The sequence below is a fragment of the Malaclemys terrapin genome, chromosome 24, assembly GCF_027887155.1.
Source record: "Malaclemys terrapin pileata isolate rMalTer1 chromosome 24, rMalTer1.hap1, whole genome shotgun sequence".
Taxonomy (NCBI): domain Eukaryota; kingdom Metazoa; phylum Chordata; order Testudines; family Emydidae; genus Malaclemys; species Malaclemys terrapin.
The window spans coordinates 8,178,451-8,205,419 of record NC_071528.1 but is presented as its reverse complement, the minus strand read 5'-3'; the positions used below and the strand labels follow the sequence as shown (position 1 = coordinate 8,205,419).

The 26,969-nt window shown below is 55.3% G+C and overlaps 1 protein-coding gene across 3 annotated transcripts; it reads right to left on the bottom strand.

Moving 5' to 3' along the window:
* Positions 1 to 101: 101 nt before the first annotated feature.
* ZNF414 (zinc finger protein 414) lies at positions 102 to 25,613 on the bottom strand. Of its 3 annotated transcripts, none has more exons than XM_054013803.1 (9): positions 25,385 to 25,613; positions 10,788 to 10,941; positions 8,925 to 9,035; positions 7,634 to 7,741; positions 5,282 to 5,387; positions 4,048 to 4,577; positions 2,946 to 2,996; positions 1,404 to 1,562; positions 102 to 565 (listed from the first exon to the last, which is right to left on the bottom strand). In XM_054013803.1, exons 1-9 carry the CDS (start codon positions 25,385 to 25,387, stop codon positions 489 to 491), a joined length of 1,299 nt encoding a protein of 432 aa, XP_053869778.1. In that variant the 5' UTR covers positions 25,388 to 25,613; the 3' UTR covers positions 102 to 488. The 3 variants fall into 3 exon arrangements, with proteins under 3 accessions (XP_053869778.1, XP_053869779.1, XP_053869780.1); XM_054013804.1 differs by having other exon boundaries at positions 8,925 to 9,032; positions 25,385 to 25,612; XM_054013805.1 differs by lacking the exon at positions 2,946 to 2,996 and having other exon boundaries at positions 25,385 to 25,612.
* Between the last annotated feature and the right edge of the window lie 1,356 nt (positions 25,614 to 26,969).

Below are 26,969 nucleotides of genomic sequence, written 5' to 3'. Positions count from 1 at the left end.
GGGTTCCTGCATCCAGCTCTATCCCCCCAGGGAAACTCACACCAGTCTTTTACCCAGCTGCAGCCCGCGAAGGCAGCACGACACAGAGCAGACGGAGACCCTTCTGTCCAATTCCCATTTATTTCTTAGCGACCTCATCCCCGAGAAGAAGTCCACTAACTCCTGAGCAACTCTACCAGGCTCTACAGAGAACCCTTGTGCCTGAAGCAATAAGATCTGGAGCAGGGGGAAGACACACACAAGCTCCCAGGACTTAAATTAAAGTTAAAAAAAAAAAAAAAAAAAAAAACTTAAGAAAAAGCCTCTCCCTGCCCAAACTCTTTGCAGTGCACAGCTTGAAGTCAGTGGCATGGCTAGGGGTGAGGGGAGGGGTGCAAACACAGCATGGGAAGAAGAGGGGGGGGGGTAGGTTCCTGCTGCAGCCCTGGCTTTTACGTACACCCGTTCCTACGGCATTCCCATGCACATCTCCTTCCCCGCCCCTGGCATCAGAGCTGCGAGTACAGGGAGTTCTCCATCTCCGGCGGGAGCTTTGAGTGGAAGGAGGCGAGGCCGACGCCGAAGTCTGCAAGAGAAGCACAAGGGAGACCCATCAGCGCTAAGAAATCCGCCAGCTCCCGGGCGGCTGCTCGAGAGGCTGTGGCGAAGTGGGGCATTGGGTGCATGGCCTCCTAGCTTGCGTGGGGCCAGCGCTCTGGCTTCCCGCCCCGCGGTTGCAGCTCAGCGGAGGCCATTGCGTTGGTGTAGAAGGCGAGCTTCGAGCCTAGCTGGTGACCAAGAAAACCTGGTTGGGTCCAATCCAGCTGCCTTCGGGAGCTTGCAGAAAGGCCCAGGCCGTTATCTGCTCCAGGCACCTCGACTGACTCTGAAGCCTGATAAGTCCAAGGTCATTGCAGTTTGGTAGAACCAGCCCGTTGTTCTGGGCTTGTGGGTGCAGCTGGCCCCTCTAGGAGCACTTCAGCCAGGACAGCCGGGCAAGGGGCAGGTTTCCCAGCCAAGGGGGAGGATGGAGTTGGTGCAGCTCCGAGACAAGTAGGGAAGCAGTTAACGTCAGGGGCCATTTCTCGGGCAGCTTTAGCAGGGTCCACATCTCTCCGGTCCCTGTGCATTGGGGCAGCGTCCCCTCCCTAGATCAGTCAGAGACACGTTTTCCTCCACCCCCTTGAACCTCCCCAAGCCAGGCTCCTTGCTTCTCCAGCCAGGAGAGGCAAACTCCAGCACTGTCAGGCTCCGGGGAAGGGTGTGACTTTGGGAAGCTGGGCTATGACCCGCTCCCACTACAGGAACACTTGTCATGCAAAGGAATCTAGACTGAATTCTGGGGCTCAAGATCCCCCGCTCAGCTCCTCCCACCAGCAAGCAGGGCAGATCCCCGTCCCCCAGCTCCCCCCGCTGCAGCGCACCCATCTCTCCATCCAGCCGGCCGGGCAGGGGCGGATTCTTGTGCTGATCCTCAATGTGCAGCGTCATCTCTTCCCGCGAGGCGCTGGAGAACGGGCACTGCATGCAGGTGTAGCGCCCTCGCGTGTGCTCCCACACGATGCGGCTGTTGGAGGAGTGGCCTGCAGCACAGGGGGCGGAAAGCGTGTGCGTTGACTTGCTAGTGCCCGGGGAGAGCAATCGCACGGCCAGCCCCTTCCCCCCCGAGAGGCATGCGCAGCTGTTCACCACCACAATGGCAGCACCTGGGCCACGCCCCCTGAAACACACCCAGCAGCTGATGGCCGTGGGAAATGGGAGATCCAAAGGCCAAGGCAGGCAGCATGGTACATTGGACTGCGATTCAGGACGCCTGGGTTCTATTCCCAGTTCTGCCGCTGACCAGCTGGTCCCCTCCCACCCTTGGTCGGTCTTGTCTCTTGAGACGGTGCGCGCTTTGGGGCAGGGACTGTCTCTCTCTGGGCAGCACCCGGCAGGGCGGCCTGGGTCTCTGGTGCCTCTCACTGCTACTGTAACGCCCCTCACACAGAAGAGGAACAGGGGGCTGGGCCAGCGGCTGTTCCAGTTTACGCCCCAACGGGCAGGTCATTCCCCTGCCCAAAGCCTTCGCTACCACACGCTTGACTTGGCTGGGGAAATCCAAGCCTCCCTGGTATCACAGTAGAACAGCTCATTTCCCACGCCTCCCAGGTTTGGCATGGGGTCCAACAGGGATAGGCCAGGCTGATGCTGCTTCCAAGAGCAGCCAGGCCTCCGAGATCATCCCTGCTCTATACAGAGTGGAGGGGAGCAAATGATCAGAGCCCCCAGAAACTGCAGGGCCACTATCCCTCCCCAGATATCAGGGCCAGCACCCCATAGACACACACTAGCACCACAGCACACGGCGTCGGGCTCAGGGTAACAAAGCCAGGCCCGCCCAGGGTTGGGTTTAAACAAGGAGTCTTGTCCATCAAGACACCACCGCAGCGGTCAGTCCCAGACAACTGCCTCTCACCACCAGATCGATTCCCCCCGCCCCGGGCAGGCAGCACCCTCCCGTCTCAGCTAGAGATACGTCAGCAGTTTAATACCAGGCCTCCATACTATGTCCCTTATCGAGGAGCTCAGAGGTCTCCATCCAGTGACGGAGCTGTCTTGACGCTGCTTAGCGTACAGGCAATCAGGGCATAGGGCTGCAGGTTAGAACACCAGAACGGCCAGACTGGGTCATCTCCCCCAGTAGCCTGTCTTCCAACAGTGGCCAATGCCAGGTGCTTCAGAGGGAATGAACGGTTATTGGACTAAGCCACTCAACCACACGTATTGTGGTTGTTTTGCCCCCTGGGTGGTGCCCTTGGGCCTTCCAAGGAGAGCCCCTTGCTGTCCTGTGTGACATGGCTAATTCAAGCCCTCCCCTCGCCCCCTTGGGTTCCCCAGTTCCCAGGGCAGGTCACCCCCTCACTGCACAGCAGCACCACCCAGTGACCAGAGAGCAGCCCAAAGCCGAGAGGTGCCGAACTAACCTGAAGTCACACCTGAGCCAAAGCATGGGAGGCGTGGGCCGACGCACACACCTGCGAAGGGAATCGAGGGGCGAGACAAGCATTAGGCCTTCCCCTCCCTTGGCTGGGGGGGAAGGGACGCGACCAAGAGGCCCTGGCTCGGATCAGCTGCAGCTGCCACTGGCTTTTCAGAACAAGGCTGACAGGACCAGGGGGCACCACTCCAGGCGCTGCCCCCGCAGGAGTCCACGGACAGTTCCAGGGGGTGGAAGCGGGACAGAGATTGGGTGTGGGGGGGCGGGGGAGCTGAAGGGTGATTTTTTTTTTTTTTTTTTTTTTTTTTAAAAGCACAGGGAGTGACTTTCAGACTGGAGCAAATGAGAGCCAGGAACACGTCCCGGTGCCCACTCCATCCGCAGGTTTGCCAGGGCGTTAGTTGGGCAGCAGTCACAATAGCGGTTGCCGGGGCGCCTCCTCCATCAGCTCCTGCGCCGAAGGGGTCCCCAACGCAGGCCGACGACGGCCATGACGGGAAAGGGAGCGGGGCTCACCAGCCGAGCACGGCGGCCACAGGCTGGTGGGAGGGAGCGAGGGAGGAACAGGCCAGGGAGGCATCACGGCCTCGGTTACAGAACGAGAGGCGAATTCTCCGCTGGCGTGGTATCTCCATGGAGGCTGGTGGAGCCAGCGGAAGATTCAGCCCAATACACCCCCAGGCCTTGGCAAACAGAAGGACAAATGGGATCGTGCCTCACGCCCCACGTCCGGGGAGCCCGCCAGGAGAGACGTGGGCCTTGCTCTCAAGTTTCCCCATGGAGCAGCTTGTCTGTGGGAGGTGAGATGTTGGGACGAGGGGCGGAGAAATGGCCACTGGAACCCACCCCATGGAGCCCGGGACAGAGGGAATCTGGGCGCTTGCGCAAGTGGGATCTCTCTGGTTCTCAGGGTGGCAAGGGGAGGACAGGGCAGCTGGTGGGTAGCGTCCTCGGCTGGAAGTGCCTCCCCGCCCGCCTGTGGGTTCTGGCAGCAGCGGTCTGGGGCGAGCCTGGAAGGAGGTTTGCTGTAGCCTGGGGGATTCCCAGCTGAAGACGACAGATTTTACCTGCTGGCCCTGTGTTCTCACCTTGACTTTTCTTCCACACAGCGTTGGAGACGGGGAGGCCTTGGCTGGGTAAGTACGGCCTGAGGCGATGCTGAACCGAAGCCTGAGGTAGGCTGTATGGAGAGGGGTGCATGTAGGACAGGAAAGGCCCCGGCACCGAGGAGTGAGGCTGGCCCGAGAACCGGGTCAAGGACGACGGCCCGAAGAGCGAGGGTTCCAGCAGAGGGAACGGGTGGGAGGCCGGAGAGACCAGGGGCATGGACTCCAGGGAGCCGTGGAGACTAGTCGGGAGTGAGGCTGGCACGGCGGTGGAGACAGCGTCCATGCTGGGGAGGATGGCTTCTTTCTCCATGTGCCGGATGACGCTCTGGAGTTTGGGCAGCCCCTCCAGCGGCTTGGCCGGGGGGTCCTTCTCCAGACCGGAGGTAGCAGGTGGGGTGGGCCTCTCGGCTTTCGGCGCCGGAGCCGGGCTGCTGGCGCTGTCGGAGCAGACGTGCAGGTGCTTGAAGAGGGAGCGGTGGGTCCGGAAGCGCAGCAGGCAGTTCTCACACCTGGGGAGCGACAGGAGAGGGCGAGTCTGCAACGGCCTGGCCCGAGGGGAAGCCGCCGGCCTGCAGGCTCAGCCGAGCGGACCAGGAAATCTCTGTCATGGAGAAAGGAGCCATCCCAGGCACATGGCCGGAGTACAGGTCTGGGCCCAAACCCACCAGACCCCGCTAAGGTTGAGCCATTTTTTGACCCGACCCTTCCCCCGAAACCGGAGCCAGTGCTGCAGCTGCCTCCTGCCCCTGGGGTTGGCACAGCCGTGCCAGCGGCCGCGTGCCCCTCTCTGGTCAGCTGTCACCCCCTGCTGCACTGCCCATGTTGTGCGGCCAGAGGTGCTGCCACCTTGGCAGTCGCGCCGCGGCCGGCGGGAGTGGAACAGGCAGTGGCTGCCCAGACCCCGACCCTCGGAGGCGGGACCCGTTGGGCTGCGGGACTCTAGAGCCCAGAGGACAAAGCCAACACCGAGGAGGGAGAAGAACTGGCCCATTGCTTGTGGCGGGGCCCTTGTGGGATCCAGAGGGACAGCACGGAGTGGTTCCCCAGGAGAGAGCCCCATTGCTTGGCACAGTGCCCTGGTGAATAGCCTGGCGGGCGCAGTGCCCTGCCTAGGAGATCTGGAGGCTCTGGACGAGCTGGGACCAGTGAGAGGGGTCGGTGAGGGAGGGGAAAAAGGAGCCTTATTTCTGTGACCCAAAGAGGGGGGACTTACTTGAAGTAGCGGTTTGGCTTGTAGTGCACCTTCATGTGAGCCACCAGATCCTGCATGCTGGGGAAAGTGTCCGTGCAGCCCTGGGTGGGGCAGTGGAATATTTTACCTGGCAAAAGAAGGGCAGAGGGGTCAGCGAGACACCCACAGTCAGGTCCACCGTAGACACAACGTTCTCAGCTTATATCAAGGGGATTCTTTATAACCAGCTACGCAATGGTTAGGGAGCCCAGCCCCTTCGACACGCACACCGCTCACCGCTGTAAACACACTCTGAACCTCTACAGGAACTCCGCACTTAACGTCGTCCCGGTTAACGTTGTTACGTCGCTGATCAGTCAGAGAACATGCTGGTTTAAAGTTGCTCAATGCTCCCTTAGAACGCCGTTTGGCAGCCGCCTGCTTTGTCCACTGCTTGCAGGAAGAGCAGCCCATTGGAGCTAGCTGGTGGGGGCTTGGAACCAGGTGGGCTGCCAGCCCCCCTATCAGCTCCCCTAAGTTCCCTGTGCAGCAGGCACCCAGCAGGCTATCAACTGCCGGCAGTTCAGCTGTCCCTCCTCCCACTGCTGTGTGCTGTTCCTGCCCTCTGCCTTGGAGCTGCTCCCGGGAGCCTCCTGCTTGCTGTGTGGAGGGGGAAGAGGGAGGCTAATGTCAGGGTGTCCCCCTCCCCCCTGCTCCTGCCCCCTGTTTAACCCATCTTCCATAGAGCAGGGGGGATACGACGGACTCAGGACGGAGGGAGCTTGCTGATCTACTTAAAAAGGCAATGTACTTAGAGTGAGGTCAGCGTACTTAAAGGGGTAAAGCGCATCTCTTGCTCTCTCACACAGGGTGAGAGTCTCTGTCTGCCATGCGGTCTGCCCTCCCTTCATTCGTGCTGCCTTGTAGAGTGTGAGGCTACAGTAACAACGTGTTAACCCCTGAGGGCTCAGCCGAGTGCTAGTTCATCATTTAGCAGTAAGGCATTCCCTGGGAAATAGCCCACCCTCTGACTCCATCACCTCAACCAAGCTTCACAGTCATCATTGCTGTGTACGGTATTAAATTGTTTAAAACTTATACTGTGTGTACACACACACACACACACACACACACACACAGTATAATATAGTCTTTTGTCTGGTGAAAAAAGTTTCCCTGGAACCTAAGCCAACCCCCCCCTACGTTTACATTAATTCTTATGGGGAAATTGGATTCGCTTCACATAGTTTCACTTAAAGTTGCATGTTTCAGGAACAGAACTCCAACGTTAAGCGAGGAGTTACTGTATTTGCAAGGGAGGGCAGGGGACCTTGTTATCACAGCAAGGGAAATTTCAACTCCCCCATCCCCCCCCCAAAAAAACAAAAATCAACCCCCCCCCCAGGTTAATTGGACAGTTTACGAGCGGCGGCTCGGCAGCGAGTGGCTAATAAGATGAGGGGGTGCGGGGAGGGGCTTCAGAAGAGAACCTGGGGGTGGGGAAGTTAGTGAATTAGCTTCTCCTCAGACAGCCAAGGGGTAGATTGGATCTAGCTCTCAAGCAGCCGGAGCCCATCAGTGAGCGTTTGTACAGTCAGAGCCAGTGGGCTGAGCGTTTGGGATCAGGGAGCTGCTGTTTGCGAACACTTGGCTGGGCGAGTGCCGGTTCACACTGTCTGGGGTGGGGGGTTTATAGCTACGAGCTCCCATTCCCACGCACTGCTATAAAAAGTTACGGCCAGAGCACCCAGCGTCTCCCGTTGTTCCTTGTTGGAGCAACTGAGCACTGAGCTCTTGGGAGAGTCCAGCGCCTGTGCTGGGGCCAAGCCCCCGTAACCCCGGCCATTGTCACTCGACGAGTTTGCACTCTCCCTGCACACGAGTTCCAACCAGCCAATCAGTGGGTAGCAAGACCATATGACTTCAGTGGACAATCACTGCTCCAACAAATGCTCACGCGCAACCCACAGGCTGGAGTCTCTTCATGATCTGCTTAGGGGGGAGGGATAGCTCAGTGGTTTGAGCATTGGCCTGCTAAACCCAGGGTTGTGAGTTCAATCCTTGAGGGGGCCACTTAGGGATCTGGGGCAAAATCAGTACTTGGTCCTGCTAGTGAAGGCAGGGGGCTGGACTTGATGACCTTTCAAAGTCCCTTCCAGTTCTAGGAGATGGGACATCTCTATTTATTATTATTATTATTATCAAGAGCAAACCAATGTAGTAGAACAGCCGGGTTGATGCCCCAGAGGAAGCACTGGGAAGGGATAACAAGGCCTCCACATCTCAGGCATCCAGCCTGCCCTAGCATGTGGTGTCCTGACACCCCACCCCTCGGCAGCAAGGCCCCCCCTTCTTCCAGCACCCCGCTGGGATGATATGCAAGCCAGGCCTTACCCTCCAGGGACTGGGTGGGTCTGTAGTGGACTCTCATGTGATCCATAAGCTCCTGCATGCTGTGGAAGGCCAGTTTGCAGCCGTAGCTGGAGCACGGGTAGTGCTTCCCTGGAAGGAGAGAGCCACTGGAGTCATTTCTCTCCCAAGCCCCAACAGCTTCCCTGCCTTCATGTCCTCCCTCCTCCCCAGAACGCGTGCACGGCCTCGCTGGTCCTTCCCTGCCGGCATCAGAATTAGCTGGCTTGGGCCAGAGACCCTGCAGATGTGAAACATAGCGGGTTCACGCAGGAAAGGGGTGCAGATGGTGGCAATGGCCGTTTGCTCCCCCCACAGCATACCTCACCCCTGACCTGGTGGGATCCCCAATGGCTCATTCAGGCTGGGGCTCTCTGCTGAGATGAGCAACCAACGGGGCCAATTCACACCGAGCGCAGGGGTGATTTGTATCCCTCATGAGATCCACCGAACTCATGTCATACAGGCAGGGACAGCTCTATGTATTTTGCCACCCCAAGCACGGCAGTGAGGCAGCCTTCAGCGGCATGCCGGCAGGAGGTCTGCCGGTCTCGCACCTTTCGTGTACCCGCCGCCGAATTGCCGACAAAACCACGGGACCAGCGGATCTCCCGCAGGCGCGCTGCCGAAGGCAGCCTGACTGCCGCCCTCACAGCGACCGGCAGGCCGCCCCCTGCGGCTTGCTGCCCTAGGCACGCGCTTGGTGCGCTGGTGCCTAAAGCCGTCCCTGCATACAGGCTGATGAGTGGTCAGATGGCAACAGTTTCCAGTCCCTATCGGCCTGGGCTCTGCTTGGACCAGAGACGAAGGGTCCAAAGCTTCAGTTCTCCCTTAGAAATATTCCATCATCATGTCCCTTTCCCCCCCCCACCCCTCCTTCTTCCCACCTCTGCCTCTCTCCTGCCACTGCCTGGTCTCTCTCCCCTGCTCCAGGTAGCCACTGCTTTCCCTTGCCACCTCCTCCGGCGCCACCCCTCTGGGTCTTCTCGCGGGACAGTTCTCAGGGCGAACAGGAAGAGTTTAGCTGATTAACCCAGGAATACAGTAAAGGAATCTGGCCTGAACCCAAACTCCTTCCCCTTCTCTAGTAAGAATCCCAGGTTAACATTTAAGGGACAAGTTCGAATTAGTCTCCCTAAAGAAAACGGATGAACAGTTGTGCCCCTGAATCTACCTGGAGCGGTGCCCTCTGCTGGAAGAGAGTGGACCTGCTGGGATAGCAGTTCTACCTCCCCCTCCCCCCGGCCCCGCATGCACTGCTACTCCCCGAGCTCACCTGGGAGGGGTCTGCGCTTCGGGAGCCGCAGGTCCTGAGCTTGAGCCCCGCTGCCTCCACTTCCCGTTGGGTGCATCTGGCTGCCCGACACAGCCGGGTCATTGTAGCCTGCTGGAGAGATCCAGAATTACGACGCGAGCGTGGCCACCTGAGACGAGCTCCCAGCAGCCTGGCGAGGCTGAGTTGCAGTCAAGAGTAGCGTTGCCCAGGGCATAGCGAAGCTCTTGCCAATACCAGGCGGAGGCCATCAGACCAGGAGCGCGTTCAGCACAGGGGGTATTTCAGCGGTCGTGGTGGTCTCCGCGTTCTGTATTTCGACAAGGCCATTGTTGGGTGCCACTTCCCTGCTTCTCAGCGTTTGGATTCCTTTTCACGCTGAACCTGGGTGTTGGGTTTTTATTGGAAGCATCTAGGTTTGTCTACCTTGCCATTCAAAACCCACGGCTGGCCCGTGCCAGCCGACTCGGGCGTGGGGGGCTCGGGCTACGGGGCTGTTTCAGTGCGGTGGAGATGTTTGGCCTCAGGCTGGATCTAGGACCCTGCAAAGTGGGAAGGTCGACACTGCCGTTAAACAGCCCCTTAGCCCGAGTCAGCTGGCACAGGCCAGCCGCAGCGCAGACCTCCGACATTGCGGCCTGGCTTCCTGATGCAGGCTCTCAGCCTGAACGCCTCGGAAAGGTTTGTGAGCCGCGTTGGGAGGGAGCCACAGCCAGGCCCCTCCACAGGGCATCTGGGGGCAAAGAACCAGCTCTTCCACTTCCCACCCAAACCCAGGGTTGTGAGTTCAATCCTTGAGGGGGCCACTTGGGGTTCTGGGGCAAAATCAGTACTTGGTCCTGCTAGTAAGGCAGGGGGCTAGACTCTATGACCTTTCAAGGTCCCTTCCAGTTCTAGGAGATGGGATATCTCCATTATTTAAATTTTTTAAAATTTTTTAAACCAAGGCCTCAAGGCCATTTAAAAGCCAATGTCCAGCTCGTGCACTAAGTTCTGAGGCTCCGTTTGCTCTGCAGCAAAGAACTATTCTTGGCAATGAGCTTGTTAGCCGCTGGATCCAAGAAGGGCAAGTCCAGAACAGCTCTACACACGGGCGTCTCTAGCCTAGGGACGATTCCTACAGAGCACATGCAGGATGCACTTTGGACGTCAGAATTTTCGTCGACCCAAATGGATTTTCCCACCCCCACCCCGAAAACTAAGGTGATACACTAGATCTTCACCACCACCACCAGGACTATGCCACGGTCCAGACCTGGGATGGGGGTGGGCGGGGAGCGTGTAGGTCCACATTCAACTAGTCTGAACAGGGTTGGAAATATTTTCAAGTGGGAAAAGCATTTCTTTCCCTGTTCTCCCATAATTCCAAGAGAGACGCTGGAGGGGTCTTTCCACCGTCTTAGTCTGATCCATTAAGTCACCTTGCCTGCCCCCCCGGCCAAGCCTGAAAGATTGGAGCAGGAAGGTTTCAGAATGGGAAGACGGGGGTTGGAAGGGAGAAAGGTTGGCGCTCGTCTAGTTCACGGCCTCTATGGAACTAGACGAGGGACATGCTGTCTTAACACAGGTGGGAGGTGACGGCCGAGACCTAGAGGTGCGCTCAGCTCCTTCAGCAGGAGAATTCTGCACGTGGGTCCCGATAGCCCACGTTTGACACCACCCTGACCAGAACCTCATGGGGCAAACCCATGCAGCGGGGTCAGCTTTTGCGTTACTGTGAGCGGGGGCTTTCCACTCATGGACTCTGCAGCCTGCCATACGCGCACACTGCCCGTGGCTCTTCCCTCTCATGCCAACTGCCTTGTAACCTGCATCCACCCTCCTCATCTCCCACCGACACTTCTGCTCCCACGGAAACGTATTTACCGCCCAAGGAGAAGGAGGGCAACGCCGCGTCTTTCTCAGTCTTCAGGGCTTTGCTCTTGATGGGGCCGGGCGAGGCGTAGTGCTCGTGGTAAGCGAGTGCCGTGGCGGAGCGGGCAATGCCGGGCACTGGCGAGGGGCTCTTCTCTTGGTGATGCTAAACCAGACACAAGGGGACAAGGTCAGCTGTGCACAGAGAGGTCTCATGAACGCGCAAGACCGACACCTCCCCTCCCCAGCTGCCAGCTGTGATGGACGCAAGCAGGGGAGAGCAGGCAGGGCTGGGCCCAGAGATGGGCAGGGAAAAGGTTCTGTATGAGGAGAGGCTGAAAAGGTCCAGGGCTGAGGAGTCTGACGAGGGATACAAAGCTGCATGTGGCCTGTCGGAACTGGGATCCCTCCACATCCTCTGAACCCCAGGCCGGCCGCCCCCAAAACGCAGGGTCTCCTCTGCCCCCAAACCACTTGCTCCTTCAAATATTTTCGTTTCCCCTGCCCTGCCCCTCCCGAGTGTGGCATGGGAAAAGCTGCCGAGACAGCAGTGACCAATTCCGCCCCCTCCCTCCGCCTATCTGCTATCAGCTACTGGGGCATGTGGGTGCCAAGGACGTAGCTTTACCACTACCTGTGGCCACAGGACCCATGGGGGCATCAGACTTCCACAAGGGGAAAAAAAAAACAGGAGGGGAGGGGCTCACAGGGAAGATACGAGAGGGAAGGGGAGGCATGTTAGGGAATTGTCCTAGCCCACCAGCCTTCTGCTCTCCCTCTCCGGTCACTCTTCCCTGCCCCTCGTTCCCCACCACCGAGGAGAGGGCAGCGTGGCTGGAGGGGGGCAGCGGCGGGGCAGAAGGCCCTTGGGGTGGACAGGAGAGAGCGGTGCTGGGGAAGGAAAGGAAGGGGGAGCTGCTGGAGGGGACGGCTGGTGGTGGTGGGGGAGAACTGCTGCTCCTGCAGGGCCTGGTGAAGGACCTGCCCCGATGAAGCTGGGTCAGGCTCTGGGCATGAGCAGGTGGCAGGGGCTGTGAAGGTGGAGGCCGTACGGCTCTAGGGTGACCAGACAGCAAATGTGAAAAATCGGGACAGGGGGTGGGGGTAATAGGAGCCTATATAAGAAAAAGACCTAAAAATCGGGACTGGCCCTATAAAATCGGGACATCTGGTGACCCTATGCTGCTCCCTCTGGCCAGGGTGTGGGCTGGCAGCACCAGTCAGGAACAAATCACGTCAAACCAACCGAATGTCCTTCTTTGACAGCGTTCCTGGCGCAGCAGATAGAGGGGAAGCTGCAGATGGGGATCTCTTGATTTTAGTAAGGCCGTCCCACATGAGGCTCTCATAAGCACACTAGGAATTACTACAGAACGGGTGGTTGAAAGACCGCACTCAAGGAGTAGTGATCAGTGCCAAACTGGGAGGGCGTTTGTAGGGGGGTCCCACAGGGATCAGACCTGGGTTTGGTACCGGTCAATATTTTCATTAGTGACTTGGATCACAGAGCGGAGAGGATGCTTATTAAATCTGAAGAGGTCACAAGCTGGGAGGGGTCGCCAGCACTTTGGGGGGCAGGATTAGAATTCAAAACGACGGTGACAAATTGGAGCATTGGTCTGAATTCAACAAGATGAAATTCAATAAAGACAAGTGCAAAGTACTCTATGGAGGAAGTGCCGGGGGGAAATCAAACGCCAAGTACAAAGTAGGGAATGGCTGGCTAGGTGGTCGTACCGCTGAAAAGGATCTGGGGGTTACAGGGGATCACAAATTTAACAGGAGTCAAACTATGTGATGCGGGTTTGAAGAAGGCCAATATTCTGGGGTGTATTAACAGGAGTGTTGTATGTAAGACACAGGAGGTAACTGTCCTACCCTACTCGGCACTGGTAGGGCCTCAGCGGGAGGACGGTGTCCAGTTCCGGGTGCCCCACTTTAGAAAAGAGGTGGACAAATCGGAGAGTCCAGAGGAGAGCAACAAAAACGATAAAATGTTTAGAAAACCTGACCTCTGTGGAAAGGTTAAAAAACTCAGATGTTTAGTCTTGAGAAAAGAAGACTGAAGCGGGGACATGATAACAGTCTTCAAACATGTTAAGGTCTGTTACAAAAGATGCTGTTGATCAGCTATTCTCCATGTCCACTGAAGGCAGGACAAGAAGCAATGGACTTAATCTTCAGCCAGGGAGATCTAGGGTAGATATTAGGGAAAAACTTTCCAACTCCCAGGGTAGCTAAGCTCTGGACTAGGTGTCCAAGGGAGGTTGTGGAATCCCCGGCACTGGAGGTTTTTAAGGACAGGTTGGACAAACCCCTGTCAGGGCTGGTCTAGGTTTACTCGGTCCTGCCTCAGTGCAGGGGGCTGGATTTGATGATTTCTCAAGGTCCCCTCTTCCAGCCCTGCTTTTCTAGGATTCTCAGTGCAGCAGGCATGCTGGCGGCCGAGCTAAACCCAGGATCTTGGCCAGCCTTGGCCAGAGCCCAGGATAGTCCTGAAAACCAGGAGACTCTCACAAAACTGGGCCACAGGTCTTGTCAAACAAACAAACTGGACATTGTTCTGTGGCTGGACCTCAAGAGCGCATCGTAAAGGTTACGGTGTTGAAACGCCGTGTATTCGGCAAGGGGTCCAGCCCGCAAGTCTACACAACAACGAAACAGCCCAGCGAGCCTGAGTCAATTGGCACGGGCCAGCTGTGGGTTTTTCCTTGCTGCGTAGACCTACCCATAGTCTGTGCATCTAGCCCCTACCCCCATCTCTGACAATGCAACGTTGCAAGAACCTCCCTAGTGGACAGTTTGGGAATAATATGCCCATGAGGACATTTTTCCCACCCTCTGGCAGTTAGAGGTGGGGTGTGTCTGGAAGCAAGAGGGCTTTTCCCCCCAGGGATGTTCTAGGTCTTTGAGCTCCTACGCATTTTCTCAGGATTCAGATCTTCTGCAGAGCACCCCCAACAGGCCATTTTTAAGATACCCTGCATTTGTAGGATAGCCTGCTCCTCCCAGCCAGTGCATGCACCTAAACCCACAGTGCAAGCTCCAACAGATTGTATTGGCCTTGGAGGCACGCACCCACCAACGGCCAGTTTTTGCAAAGTCTTCTCCACATGCAGCATCGAAGACATCAGCGAGCTCAGCGTCTGCAGCTAAGCTCCTGCCAGGAGTACATAGATCAGCTGCAAAAACCCCTTCACCTCCCCACGGCAAGGAAGGCGGGTCAGATGCGGGAGACACTGGCTTGATTGGTCATCTGCCTGCCAGGACAGCTGACGACGGAGCAGTGCATTGTGGGAGCCTGCTTTATCTTTCTCTCCCCCACGCCGCCAGGGAAATCGGCCTTCCCTACGTGGGTCCCAGCCTAAGCCTATTAGAAACAGACCATCTTGAAAAAGCCATTTTAAGTTCCGTTAGCTGCAGCGAGGATGAAGGGCTGGGGAGCGACAGCTGCCAGGCTCAGACAGATGGGAGCCGAGGCAGGGAACAGCGTGTGTACAGCTCACCATCTAAACGAGGCCAAGCTGCCAACTGTATTTCCCCAAAGCTGTCGGAGCAGAGCAGCCCTTCAGGACAGAGCGGAGATCAACCACATCGGTCTCAGAAGGTCCGGCCCCGGCCCAGTGGATGCATTAGCCTTGGAAACTCAAGGCTGTGAACGCCTCTCTCGTGTCAGGAACTGGGCTGTTCCCCCACCTGCGCAGGGAGGCAGCGGTGGGAGTTAGAGGACAACGTGTAGGGGACCCCATGACATTCCATCAGCCCCACCTCTCCCCATGGAGGGCTCAGGGCAGCCCAGCTGATTGGGGACAAGGAGATGCCAGAGCTCACCCTTTGCTCGGACTCTCATGCAGGGATGAAAATCTAACGCCGACACTGCTAACTACAGGGCGGGTCCAGCTGGAGACCGATGGGCCAGTCCGCTCCGGGCACAGCGCCCACCACTACGGCGTGGGATGCTGGCGCTGGATTCCTAATTTGCCTGGGCAGATGTCCTTGGACCAGTGGGGCTGCTTCCTCCCTTGGCATGAGCGTGTAGCTCTAGTTCACATCGGCACATCAAGAGCAGGGCAGCGCCGTGGTGCAACTCACTAACTTGTTTCCAGGAGAGCCTGGTGTTTACTCTGTACCAGGCCTGAATGCAGCCAAGTACCCCTCAGCCCTGACCACTGGGGGAGGGTCACATAGGTGGCTCCAAGGTCTCCTTGATCCTGGCCTGCCAGTTGTGGACACTTGTCACAGGCCAGTTCCTAGTGGGACCATTAAACTCATTTTCATGCAAACCAGTAGTCAGATGAATGATTTTTGATCATTATTGCCCTGGGCAGGATCTGAACCCATGACCTAGAGGTACAAGGCTCCCTACTGTCAAAATCCCCTGGATAGCCGCCACAGCCCCCGAGTATCTCATGTGTTTCTCCTCCCAGCACCCAGTGAGGTTTGACATTTTACCGATGACATGCCCATGGTCACATGGGAAGCCTGTGGCGGAGCGAGGAATTAAACTTGGGTCTCCCAAATGGCAGGCTAGCACCCTAACTGCTCCTCTCCAAAGGGCCACCGATGGATCCCTCACTGCCAGGCCGCTTGCAAACCACCGGTGAGTGTGGCACCATCTGTGTTTAGTTCGGTCCTTGGGGCAGCTGGTACCGCACAGAACCAGACCCCCCCAAGGCACCGCTGATCAGCAAGGCTGATGGCGGGCAGAAGTTGGTCCTGCTTTGTACAGAGGCAGCACAGTGTCAAAGCCTGCTCTGTGGTACACAAAGAAGAGCCTGTTTCTCCTCCTGGCCGTGCTGCAGTGGAGTCGGTCAGGGCTAGGGACTCCCCATGCGGATGCAGGCCCAGTACAGTGACAAGCATCACAGACCAGGCCAGCAAGAGATGGAAGGGGATAAGGACCTTGCCCCAACCAATTAACACGTCGCTTCTAAACCCAGCTGCACCGGGGAGTTCTCAGCAGTGGGGATTGAACCTGGGACTGCTGGTTCGGAAAGCACGCCCCGCCCCACTGCCTGAGTTCACAACGCGGACAAAGGACATCCGTGGGATGCCCAGCAACTTCCCATTTGCAGGTACAGTGCAGGAAAATACTCCCAGGCTATGGCTCGGTGACATCTCACCTTCTGTTCACCACAAGCAGTTAAGCACTGGCAGGATTGGGGCTGAAAAATGTACTGATCTGAGCCTGGCTGCTTAACTTTGGGGTTTGTATTTAAAACAAAACAAAAAAACCAACCACCATATCTGGCTATTCTCTAGCTCTTTTCATCAAGAGAGCTCAAAGTGCTTTACAGAAATCACTATCCTCCTTTTGCAGATGGGGAAACGGAGGCATAGGAAGGCAAAGTGACTTGCTCCAGAACACCAGACAAACCAGTGGCAGAGCCAGAAACTGAACTGGGATCTCCCAAGTCCCAGTCCAGTGGCCTATCCACTAGGCCACCTTGCCTTCCTCTTAGGCCAGATGTCAGTTTTATAGAGTTAAGATGATCAGCTTGTTCGCTTTCTGGTTTGTGGGGCCTCTTTGCAGCCATCGGCAATAGTTTCATGCTACCTGCCCAGTCTGTGCCTTTAAAGCCAGAAACTCCCTGGGCTTGTCTAGAGGATTTTGCTGCCACTACATCGGAGCAGTCATAGGTCAGCACAAGGAGGCTGCTGCTGCTGGTACTGCTTTTACTTCTCTTCCTTAGAGGCCAGAAAAGGAAGGTTCTGGGAGGACAGTCAGGGAGGAGTAAGGATAGAGCCAGAGAGCCAGTGGTGCAGTAGGGGGGCGTGTGCAGTCGGTAGATGGATATTTGGGACCCATCAGGTACAAAGGCCTTAGGGCCCAGCAGCTGAGGTGCCTACAACACTTGCCTGAGAAGTGGTACCAAGGACAAAGGTGAGTGATCACAGCACTCCAGTTCCACTGGTGGCAGCAGTGGGATGCCCTTACCCTTCCTAGTGGTAAGAGGAAGGCCTCTTATTGGCTAGTTTGGCTGGCAGTAGCTGGGATGCAGGGGCCTGAGGACTACTCAGAAGTGACCCTGACACATTCCAACCGTTTCCTTAAATCCCAAAGAGGGGAATAGACAGGGCATATGGTGAGACGTAGGGCACCTCACAGGGCTATGCATCTATCAAGGATGCTTTGGGTGGTCCCTGGGCCAAACCACTGACCCCAAGTGAAACTGAGCAGGCTACAACCACCACACACAAGCAAAGGGGGAAATCTTTCAGTGGGGCGATTGGGACTCGGTAGGCTCAGAGTGCCTCTGCCATTCCCCCCCACTCCACCCTGAGAGATCAGAACACCCCCCCCCGCCGCCCAACCCCATACAGGGGCTGGAAATTCTATGCTTTCTACACTCTTAGGCTGGGGTTTTCCCCAGGCGGCCGAAGAATTTTCACCCCAACCCCCAGTAGGGGTCTGAGGCCCCAGCGGGTGTTCGCTTTGCACGCCGTGAGCTTTTCAGCGCATCTCCTCCTTTGGAAAGGTAGAGTAAAGAGACACAAAGTACCATTAGCTATAGCATCAGCTTGTGGGTCTGTGCATGTGCTCTCAGCAGTTTCTGTTGGAAATCCCCACCTCACAATCTCTGTACAATCTCTGCAGGGGTAATTTTTTTAAAACAACAAAAGGGAGAACTACCAGGTCAAAAAAATCCCTACGGGCCAACATTCAAATGACCTCCCGGAGGTAGAAAAAATAAAAATGCTGCACATCAGACAAGTCTTAGGGAAAGTCAATCATTCAGCCCAACCTGATCAGTCCACCCTGGACTGTCTCAAAGGCTGGTTTGGCTCAGCCCCACGGACACGCAAGAAACAAAGACCAACAATCACCTCCAGCGAGAAGTCATCTAAAAGCGTGTAGAGAATTCCACAGAGATCTACACTGAGGGATCACGAAGGCTGCATCACTGAATCATCGGACTGCCAGAGCTAAGTCTGTACCTACAACGTTAGCTCTGCCCCCTAACCCCACTTTCGCATGTGCCTTAGGGTAAAGGGTTAAGTTTTCCAAGAGCACTTAAGAGGCTTATGACTTAAATCCCATTGAAAGTCAACTATACTAGGCACTGGACGGACTACATAAGTGACAGTCCTTGCCCCCAAAGAGTTTACAAGTTAAGAGATAAGACAACAGGTAGGTGGAACAAACAAGGAGCAGGAGGGGGGGAGGGAGGGGACAGGACAACATATGGGCACAGTCCTTGAAACATCCTATATCTAGTCTTGGGGTAGTGTGAACCAGACACACTGAAAGTAGGGTTACCATAGGTCCGTATTTCCCCGGACATGTCCGGCTTTTTAATTGTTAATTGCCATCCGGGAGGATTTTTTAAATATATAAAAACATCCAGAAAATACGGACGTATGATAACCCTACCCACTGCCCCCTCTCCTCTTGGGGTGTCAGCTCACTCAGCCTGCGGATTGCAAACCCCCCGTGCTGCTGCAACCCTGCGCCCCACGGCTAGGGGCGGTGGCGTCTCTGCAGCCAGCTGCTGGTGCGGGGGACCCGCGGCTGCTTCTCCCTCCTCCGAGCATCCCCCACGGCTCTGGCAGAGCCTCAGTCTCCCCCCTCCGTCCCGGCCGTGCAAGGAGCCCCCCCGCCAGTGGTCCGTGCAGCCGGGGCGGGTCCCGGCGCAGGGGAAAGTTTCTCGGTGCATGGCGGCTCCCGGGAGCCTGAGCTCCCCCACCTGGGAAGGGCCCGCGCTGCAGCGCCTCCCACAGCCTGAGCTGTCGCAGCCTCATCGGGTCCGGCTGGGAGCAGGGTGGAGGCTCCCCTGAGGGAGGTGAAGGGTGGGGGAATCTGAGGTGGGGGGGATTCTGAGGGTAGGGGGCGGGAGGCTCTGAGGCAGGGGCTGTGGAGAGTGGGGGGCTGTGGAGGGGGTGGGCTATGGGAGGAGGTGGGGAAATGAAGGGTAGGGGTTATGGAGGGAGGTGAAGGGGAGGACTGAGGTGGGGGTGCTGTGGAAGGTGGGGGCCGCTATGGAAGGTGGGGGCTATGGGAGGGGGTGGAGGGCTCTGAGGCAGGGGCTGTGGAGATTGGGGGGGCTGCGGAGGGCAGGCTCTCAGGTGGGGGGGCACTGAGGCAGGAGAAGGCTGAGGATGGGCCCTGTGGAGAGCAGATGGCTCTGGGGTGAGGCCTGGGGGGTCCAGCAGGCGGGCAGGGAGTGGCTCTGGGGTGAGGCCTGGGTGGGGGGTCTGGCGGGCGGGAGGCAGCAGCTCTGAGGTGAGGCCTGGGGGGATCTGGCGGGAGGCGGCTCTGGGGTAGGGTTACCATACGTCCGGATTTTCCCGGACATGTCCGGCTTTTGGGTCCTTAAATCCCCGTCCGGGAGGAATTTCCAAAAAGACGGACATGTCCGGAAAAATAGGGAGGCATGGTAAGAGGGCCGCCTCCTCCCCGGGCTCCCACTTTCCTGGCTCCCGCCGCTCTCCACCGCAGCGGGGCTGAAGCAACTTCCCCAGCGCAGCAGCAGCCGGGGGGGCGGGAGGGAGGAGGGGGAATGTGGGGTGCTCAGGGGTGGGGGCGGAGACTTTGGAGAAGGGGCGGAGTTGGGGTGGGGAAGGGGCGGAGTTGGGGCCCCATGGCGTGTCCTCTTTTTGCAGTATTGAAATATGGTAACCCTAACAAAGTCTTTGGTGTTCTAGGTTTATCCCCTGTAGGCTAGTAAGATGTAAGTTGCAGAATATTAAATTTGGGAAGAGCATGTGACTGATACAAGACTGTATCATGATGCATATACACAAAAGGGACAGAGTTAAGGATATATGTCAAGGTTAGCACAATATTAAGGTGGAGTGGCTAAACTGGGATGTTAAAAAGCACCCGTTTGACTTTGGAGCACAAGCCCCACTGTACGTCAATAGGATTTGTGCTCCCATCCCCCATGCAAGTTGCACCTGCAACGAGACAAGGGCTCCTCATTCGTTGAGCCCCTGCTCCAAAGCTTGCTTTAGCAAATGGGCGTCTTTGTATCAACTTCATTGGGCTTGGATCAGGCCTGAAGCATGCCCTTCACACCAGTGAAAAAAAACGGAGCTGACTGGGACCCCGAATTCCTGTTCTGTGGGAAATTCAGACATTTAGAAAAAAAATTATTCCAATTGGGAACGAAAAACCAAAGTTTCAGAATTTCCGACAAAACAAAAAGTAAAAATTGATTCAGGACCATCGAAATATTTCATTTCGATAGCATCTAGGGCAACCGGACAGCAAGTGTGAGAAATCAGGACGGGACGGGGGAGTGGGGGGCGGGTAATAGGAGCCTATATAAGAAAAAGCCCCAAAAATTGGGATTGTCCCTATAAAATCGGGACATCTGGTCACCCTAATAGCATCAAAGTGTTTCTTTAGTATCGTTTGATTCATTAACAAGTTCCCACAAAACCGTCTGGATTTCAAAGGAAAACTGTTCTGTTAAAAGGTTTCCCACCAGCTCTAGCGTAAACCTCCAGGCGCCGAGCACAAACGGTCCAGCCACATAACTCGGCACGCGCTGAGCCAGCGGTTACCTTTTGCACGGGTGCCGGAGGAAAGGCTTGCATGCGTCCAGCTGCAACCCCAATGCCAGTGACAGCCCCAGGAGGAGCTGGAGATGAGGGGATAGGAGTGAGTTGCATAGAGCAGTAGTTCTCAACCAGGAGTTGGGGGGCTCCTAGGGGGCCTCGAGCAGGTTTCAGGGGGGCCTCCAAGCAGGGGCCCAGGCAGAAAGCCAAAGCCCCCTGCATGGGGCTGAAGCCCGGGGCCCTGAGCCCCACACTTAGGGCTGAAGCTGAAGTCTGAGCAATATAGCTTCATGGGGGACCCTGTGGCGTGGGGCCCCAGGTAACTGACCTGCTTGTTACCCCCTAACACCGGCCCTGGCTTTTATATGCAGAAAACCAGCTATCATGGCACAGATGGGCCGTGGAGTTTTTATAGCATATGTTGGTGGTGGTAGGGGGCCTCAGAAAGGAAAAGGTTGAGAACTCCTGCCATCGAGGTTCTTAGATCTCCGCTCCGGAGCCGGAGGCCTATTTGCAGGGGAGCAGCCAGCAAGCCTCAACGTTTCTTCCGTTTGAAAGCCAGGGGTATTTCTGAACAGCGCTCCAGGAGCCTTATGGCCCTGAGTGCCATCGACAGGGCAGAGGAGTGGAGAAAACCCAGTGGAACATTGCACAATCCTGGCGGATTTGGAGTAAGAGGATGGAGAAAACCCCGCTGATTTGGGGTGGGGTGTGGCGGGGGAGGGGAAGATAACGTGGCATAGATTTTTCCCAGATTCCCCTGCTGATTTATAGCACCCCAGGTCAGGCTTCTCCACTGGGAGCAGCACCACTCGTTGCTATGGCAACAACTATTCAGCCTCCTTTCTTCAGGGGTTCGATCTCAGGCAGGGGACGAGCATCTTCTAAGCCCTACAGGAAGCAGCGAGCGTGCGCCTGCGTAGTGGGGGGCGGGGTGGGGGAGAATCCAGTTTTTGGCACAAAACGTTCTGAGTTAAGAAAGGGAAGTGGCAGCAGGGTGTTTGAAATAGGGAGATTTTTCAGATCCCAGTTCCTCACTTTGGACACTGCTTCAGCTCATCCCCAAACAGCCACCGTGTTTTGAGAGCCAGAGAAAGGCGAGAGAGAATTTTAGGCCTGATCTCCCCCGCGGTATAGCCCCAATTTCAGCATCTGGTACAGAACAGCGAACTCCCCAAGTCCAGTTCTCCAGGTCCCCGCTCCTCGTTGAACCCATTCACCCTCAGTGCAAAGTAGTGCATGTGAGCAGATCAGAATGGGAGTGTTTTACAGGCCCCGTCCTCGGCCCGCTGCCAGATCAGACCAGGACCTTGCCCTGGTGTGACTGCACGAGGCGTGGAGCCATGGGCATTAGGGCCATAACTCCTTGGTGTATTTCGGTCCTCCAAACTTTAACTCTGCAGCACAATCAGGGGCAGACATACCTGAGCTAGCACTGTTAAAAACCGCCATGTAGATGTGGTGGCACAGGCTTCAGCGTGGGCCGTACCAGCATGCCGGGAGCCTGGGTACACACTCGCGTTGCTAGCCCGTGCCACTGCATCTTCACTGCTCCGTTTAGCAGTGCTAGTGCGGGTAAGGTACGTCGACCCATGCTGCAATCACGCCTCGGGTCGCCGTGTGGACACACCGTTAGAGTCAGGATTCCAGCCCCGAGCGCGAATTCAAAAGTCACTTTCTACAAGTATTCCGCTTGGTTGTGCAAAAATCCACCATTTCCCCCCTCAAGAGACTTTCACTAGTGAGCTCTCTCGGTAGAATAACTGCAGGAAGCAAACGCAGCCAAAACACGGTCCTTTACAAAATCCAAACCAACGATCCGTGGGGGAGGGGTTCACAGCAACCACTCAGCCCAAACTAGGGAGAGAAGTCCCCATTGCCACGTCTGTTAACAGCCACAGCTCGGCTCCCCAGTGCAAACACGAGGGCTCATTCAGACCAGCTAACACAGAAGACATTCACGAATCCACAGCAGCGGGATAAATGGAACAAATAATCCTATTTGAGCATCTATACCCTGCTCTGCAGCCAGAGGTTTAATACAATTTCTGAAACGCACATTGTCACACGCAGAGATAAGAGACAAAGGGTTTGGAGCCAGGGACTCCTGATCACTCACTACAAACATAATAAAAGAAAAGGGGGACGAGAGATACAGGAAATAAATGCTCTGACAGCAGAATGGCTTTTTCACTGATCGTTCTGCTGAGCTTTCAACCCACAGCTCTGGTGGTTGCTTGCTCAGTGTTTCCTGCTCAGTCTGGAAAGCATAAATTTGTCTCAGTTAAGCCTTGTCCTTTCTGGATGGATACAAGCAGACCAGGGATCACAGGGTTAATTACGTACACGTTAAATAAGAATAACGGTGTTAAAAGAACACGACGACTGAGCTCAAATGGCACGAAAGTGAGATAATTCAGATTTCTCTTCCAAAGTCTCCTTGACTCACGCTCATCCCCCCTCCCACACGTGTGTTTTGTATTATCGCATGGGGCTGACCATGAACTTCAACGCCATAATCTACAGTTTGTAATGGATCCAGATGACACTTGTTTGTCCTTGTTTGAAATATTAATATTTCAGCCTTAAACGTAGATTTCTTCCTTTCTTTCTTTCTTTTTTTTTTTTTAAATGATGAAGGGAAAAGACAAGAACTTTGCATTTGTGATTAAATACATTCTCGGTGGAGATCACTCTTATTTATGACAGGTTTCAGAGTAGCAGCCGTGTTAGCCTGTATCCGCAAAAAGAACAGGAGTACTTGTGGCACCTTCGCGACTAACAAATTTATTAGAGCATAAGCTTTATGCATCCGAAGAAGTGGGCTGTAGTCCACGAAAGCTTATGCTCTAATAAATTTGTTAGTCTCTAAGGTGCCACAAGTACTCCTGTTCTTATTTATGAAGCATCTAACCTGTGCTAGTGAGAGGAACACACAGAGTTGCTTTGCACCAAGCCCTGATCGCACCTGAGTGTTAATTTCAAGATCTATTCACTGGAATAAATGCAGCTGTGATGGTGGATTACAGCATTTCCCCTGCTCTTAATTATTTTCAGAGAGGGCTGCATGTCAGGATCCTAAATTTATGATGCTTTCACCATTTCTATGCCAGCTTTTAATGGCCGCTAGTCAAGTGACTTGCCCTAAGCAACCTTTTAAAATAGTCCTTCTGAAAATGCTGCTTCTTTCAAATCCTTCCTCATCATAGCTCACTTAGGCCAGGTCTACGCTACAGTGGCACAACTTACGGCACCGTGGCATAGATGCTTCCTACATGGATGGAAGGGGTTTTTCCATCGATGTAGTTAATCTACCTCTTCGAGAGGCAATAGCTAGATTGGCAGAAGAGTTCTTCTGCCATTGACCTCGCTGTGTCTACACCAGGCTTAGATACACCTACCTACAGTGCATCATTTTTAAGTGTAGACCAGGCCTTAGTTTGGAGCCTTTCATCACTAATCTCTACCTACTCACAAACCTGGTCATGTAAATCAAATAACCAGGCATTAGGAAACAGAATAGATGATATGAGCTACCATCATCAGTAAAACCACCTTCTCCCAAGAAAAAACAACAAGGAATCCTTGTGGCACCTTAGAGACGAACACATTTATTTGGGCAGAAATAAGTTATTAAGTAAAATATTTATTATAATGTAAAAATAAAATAAAATATGTATGCCCAAATAAATGTGTTCGTCTCTAAGGTGCCACAAGGACTCCTCGTTGTTTTTGCTGATACAGACTAACACGGCTACCACACTGAAACTGTCTCCCAAGAGCCTCTCTCTCCCCCCACCCCATCTGACAGTGATCTCTTGCCACTGCCCCATGTGCTAGCCTGCAAATTGATCTGCAGAGGAAGCCTCCTTCCATGCAGGACCCATTTGAAGTTATTTCAGCTTGCAGGACCTTCCTATGCGTCCGTACTTCACCACACACACACACACGACATTACAGCAATATGGGGCGAGGGGGAGAATTCTCCCCCTCCCCCCAAAACAAAGGCTTGAACCCCCATTTTTCCTACAAACAGCCAGCACCAGCCCAAACCGGTGCAACACCCAACAGCTCACCCGTTGTCACAGCGCAATGCCTGACGGCCACCTCCAGTTCAGGCCACCCCAAGCCCTCTGAATAACTGCAGCATCCCAGAGCATCTGCAAGCAACCCTAGGAGAACAACAAAGCCAGTGCAGGCAGCTCTGGGACAAGGAGCCAGCTAACATGTGCAGTCAATCAGGGGTGGGGGTGGGGGAGAGAAACTGAGGTTTACAAGGGGGGGGGGAGGGGAGGGTGTCTTTACGAACAAAGACGAATTATAAAAAGGGGCAAGAAAAATCAACATGAAATAAGCAGCTTCCTGTTAAGAAAAAAGGGGCCACTCCAGGCCCATGTGACAGATGGGGGGGAGGGTACAACGGGCAGGGTGAATTCCTTATACCAGGTTTTCTCATAATCGTCCTTAAGGCAGGGGGGTGGAGAGGGGCAGAATGGATGTAATGGCTGGGCCCCTGTCCAAGGGTCCCACTCCCCCACCCCCCAGGAGCCATCTGCCTGGCTCAGCTGAAAGCCAGTTTCAGTTTTCCTTTCCCCTCTGAGCGCAGAAGCTGCTGGCCAGCGGGCTAGTTTAGAGGGGACCCCCCAGAACCAGGCATGGTAACCAAAGGACATAAGGCCACCTAGAGCGCCCCCCTCGGCCCGCACCCCTCCTCCCCCACCGCCCACGGGGGCTTGAATCCCCCCCCCCCCATCTCCACCCTAGCAGATGAAGTGACATTTTCTCCCTTTGCAAAACACAAATGCGGTGGATTATTTTAGGGGGTGGGGGAATACGTAACGCTACCCCCCTCTTTTAGCATGACCTGCTTTTCTCTTTGTGGGGGTGAGGAGGGGAACCCCCCCCTCCAAGGTCCTCACTTACTTTCAGCCCCTTCTGGTTCATTTCACAGGCAGAGAGTCCAGCTGCCCCTGGTCAGTTTCAGCCACTCTCTGTTGTACCGGGCTTGTTTATTTCCAGGACCAGGGAGGTGGAAAGGAGAAGGGGGGGGCTGCCCCCCAACACACACACACACGGCGGCTCCTGGGTTAGCCGAGTCCACCTACCATTTCTCTGGCAGATCTTGCAGGGGAGGGGCTTTTGTGCTGGCTTTAGATCCCAAATTCTCCCGGAGCAGCAGCAAGACACATCAAAAGGCAAAGATGTTACATTGTAGCCATTTTATGTTAAGCAGCTGTCGCGAGACCGAGGGTGATGGTGGAGGGGGGGGAGGGGGAGGGATTTGTTATAGGAGGGAAGTGAGGGATTAGATTCCTTTAGCAAAGGCGGGGGAGGAAGGGGGGGATCTCCTGGAGTTGACAAGACTCCAATACAAACCTAAGAGGCGGTGACTCCAGCGCCCAACCCCCTTGGTCCCCCCCCCCTCTCTGCTCTCCTATCACATGATTGTGTCTCTCATTTGCTTCCTTTTCTCCCCTTAGTTTTTTTTTTTTTTAAATAAGGCCAGAGCTGATGGTGCCAATAAAAAAAGATCTGCCCAGGCCAAGGGGCATCGGGGCTTTGTTTAGGGCAATGCACGGCATGGCAGATGTGCACCGAACCGACATCCTGCGGCATCCTGACCTTTCGGGTGTTTGTCTTGGGCGTGGGGTTGGCGGCTCGCTTGCAGGTATTGCTCTGCGCAAGGCCAGGCGGGAGAGACGCCCCCCTGCGCCTGTTCGTTAAGAGCGGCCACGGGATCTGAACCGATCTCACCACAGCCCTGAGCCCGCCGGCAACAAGGTCCATGCAGATGGACCCTCTGCCGCTTCAGGGCCTAGCAGCAAGATTTGCCAAAGAGTTTATGGGATTTAGGCACCCCATTCCTATCAGCATTCAGTGGGAATTGGACACCTCCATTGCCTTTTGAAAAGCCCACCCTATGCTTACATTTTAGGTTCTTTAAGAACTTGCAAGGCTTGACTAGGTTGAATTGGCTTGGCTGTGTGTACTGCAGACGTCCCTACGGGCCCCAATCCTGTTCGGGGCCCCATTGTGCTAGATACTGGACAAAAAGAGAACCACGAGACAGCCTCTGCCCCAACAGGCTTTCACGGATCTTGGAAGACAGAAAAGGGGAATATTAGGTTCTCCCACTTGCCAAAGCCAAAGATGTCTTTTCTCAATACTAAAAGGACCAGCAGCCCCTCCCTCCATATCCCCCAAGCCCTGCAGCTAAGCATAATGCTGTGTAAATGCTGTAATTGTACAGTAAAATCCTGGTACTTTGAGGCCTTAGAAAATGTTCACATGGGGCCCCATACCAGTCTGCGACCTGCTGACCTGGGTCATCCACTAGATAGTGAGGGATTTCCCCTAATTCTCCACTGCTTTGTCCAGTCTAGTTTTCAATATCGCTTAGTAATGGGTCTCGCAGGAATGAGAGGAATCGCTGAGACGGATGTTTATGTGTTTATTAGATATAGAAGAAACATCTGGGCCAGATCCTGCCCTAGATTACCTTTGTGCTATTCTTAGTGGGAGCTGTACAAACCTTTCTGAAGGGAGAATAGGCCCCATGTTTAGTAGCTCTGCTCCCTTAAGAGAAATCCTGGTGGCTCTTCTATTCCCAGCTCTCCCATTGGCCTGCTGGGTGACCCTGGCTAAGTCACTTCCTGCTCTGTGCCTCGGTTTCCCCATCTGTAAAATGGG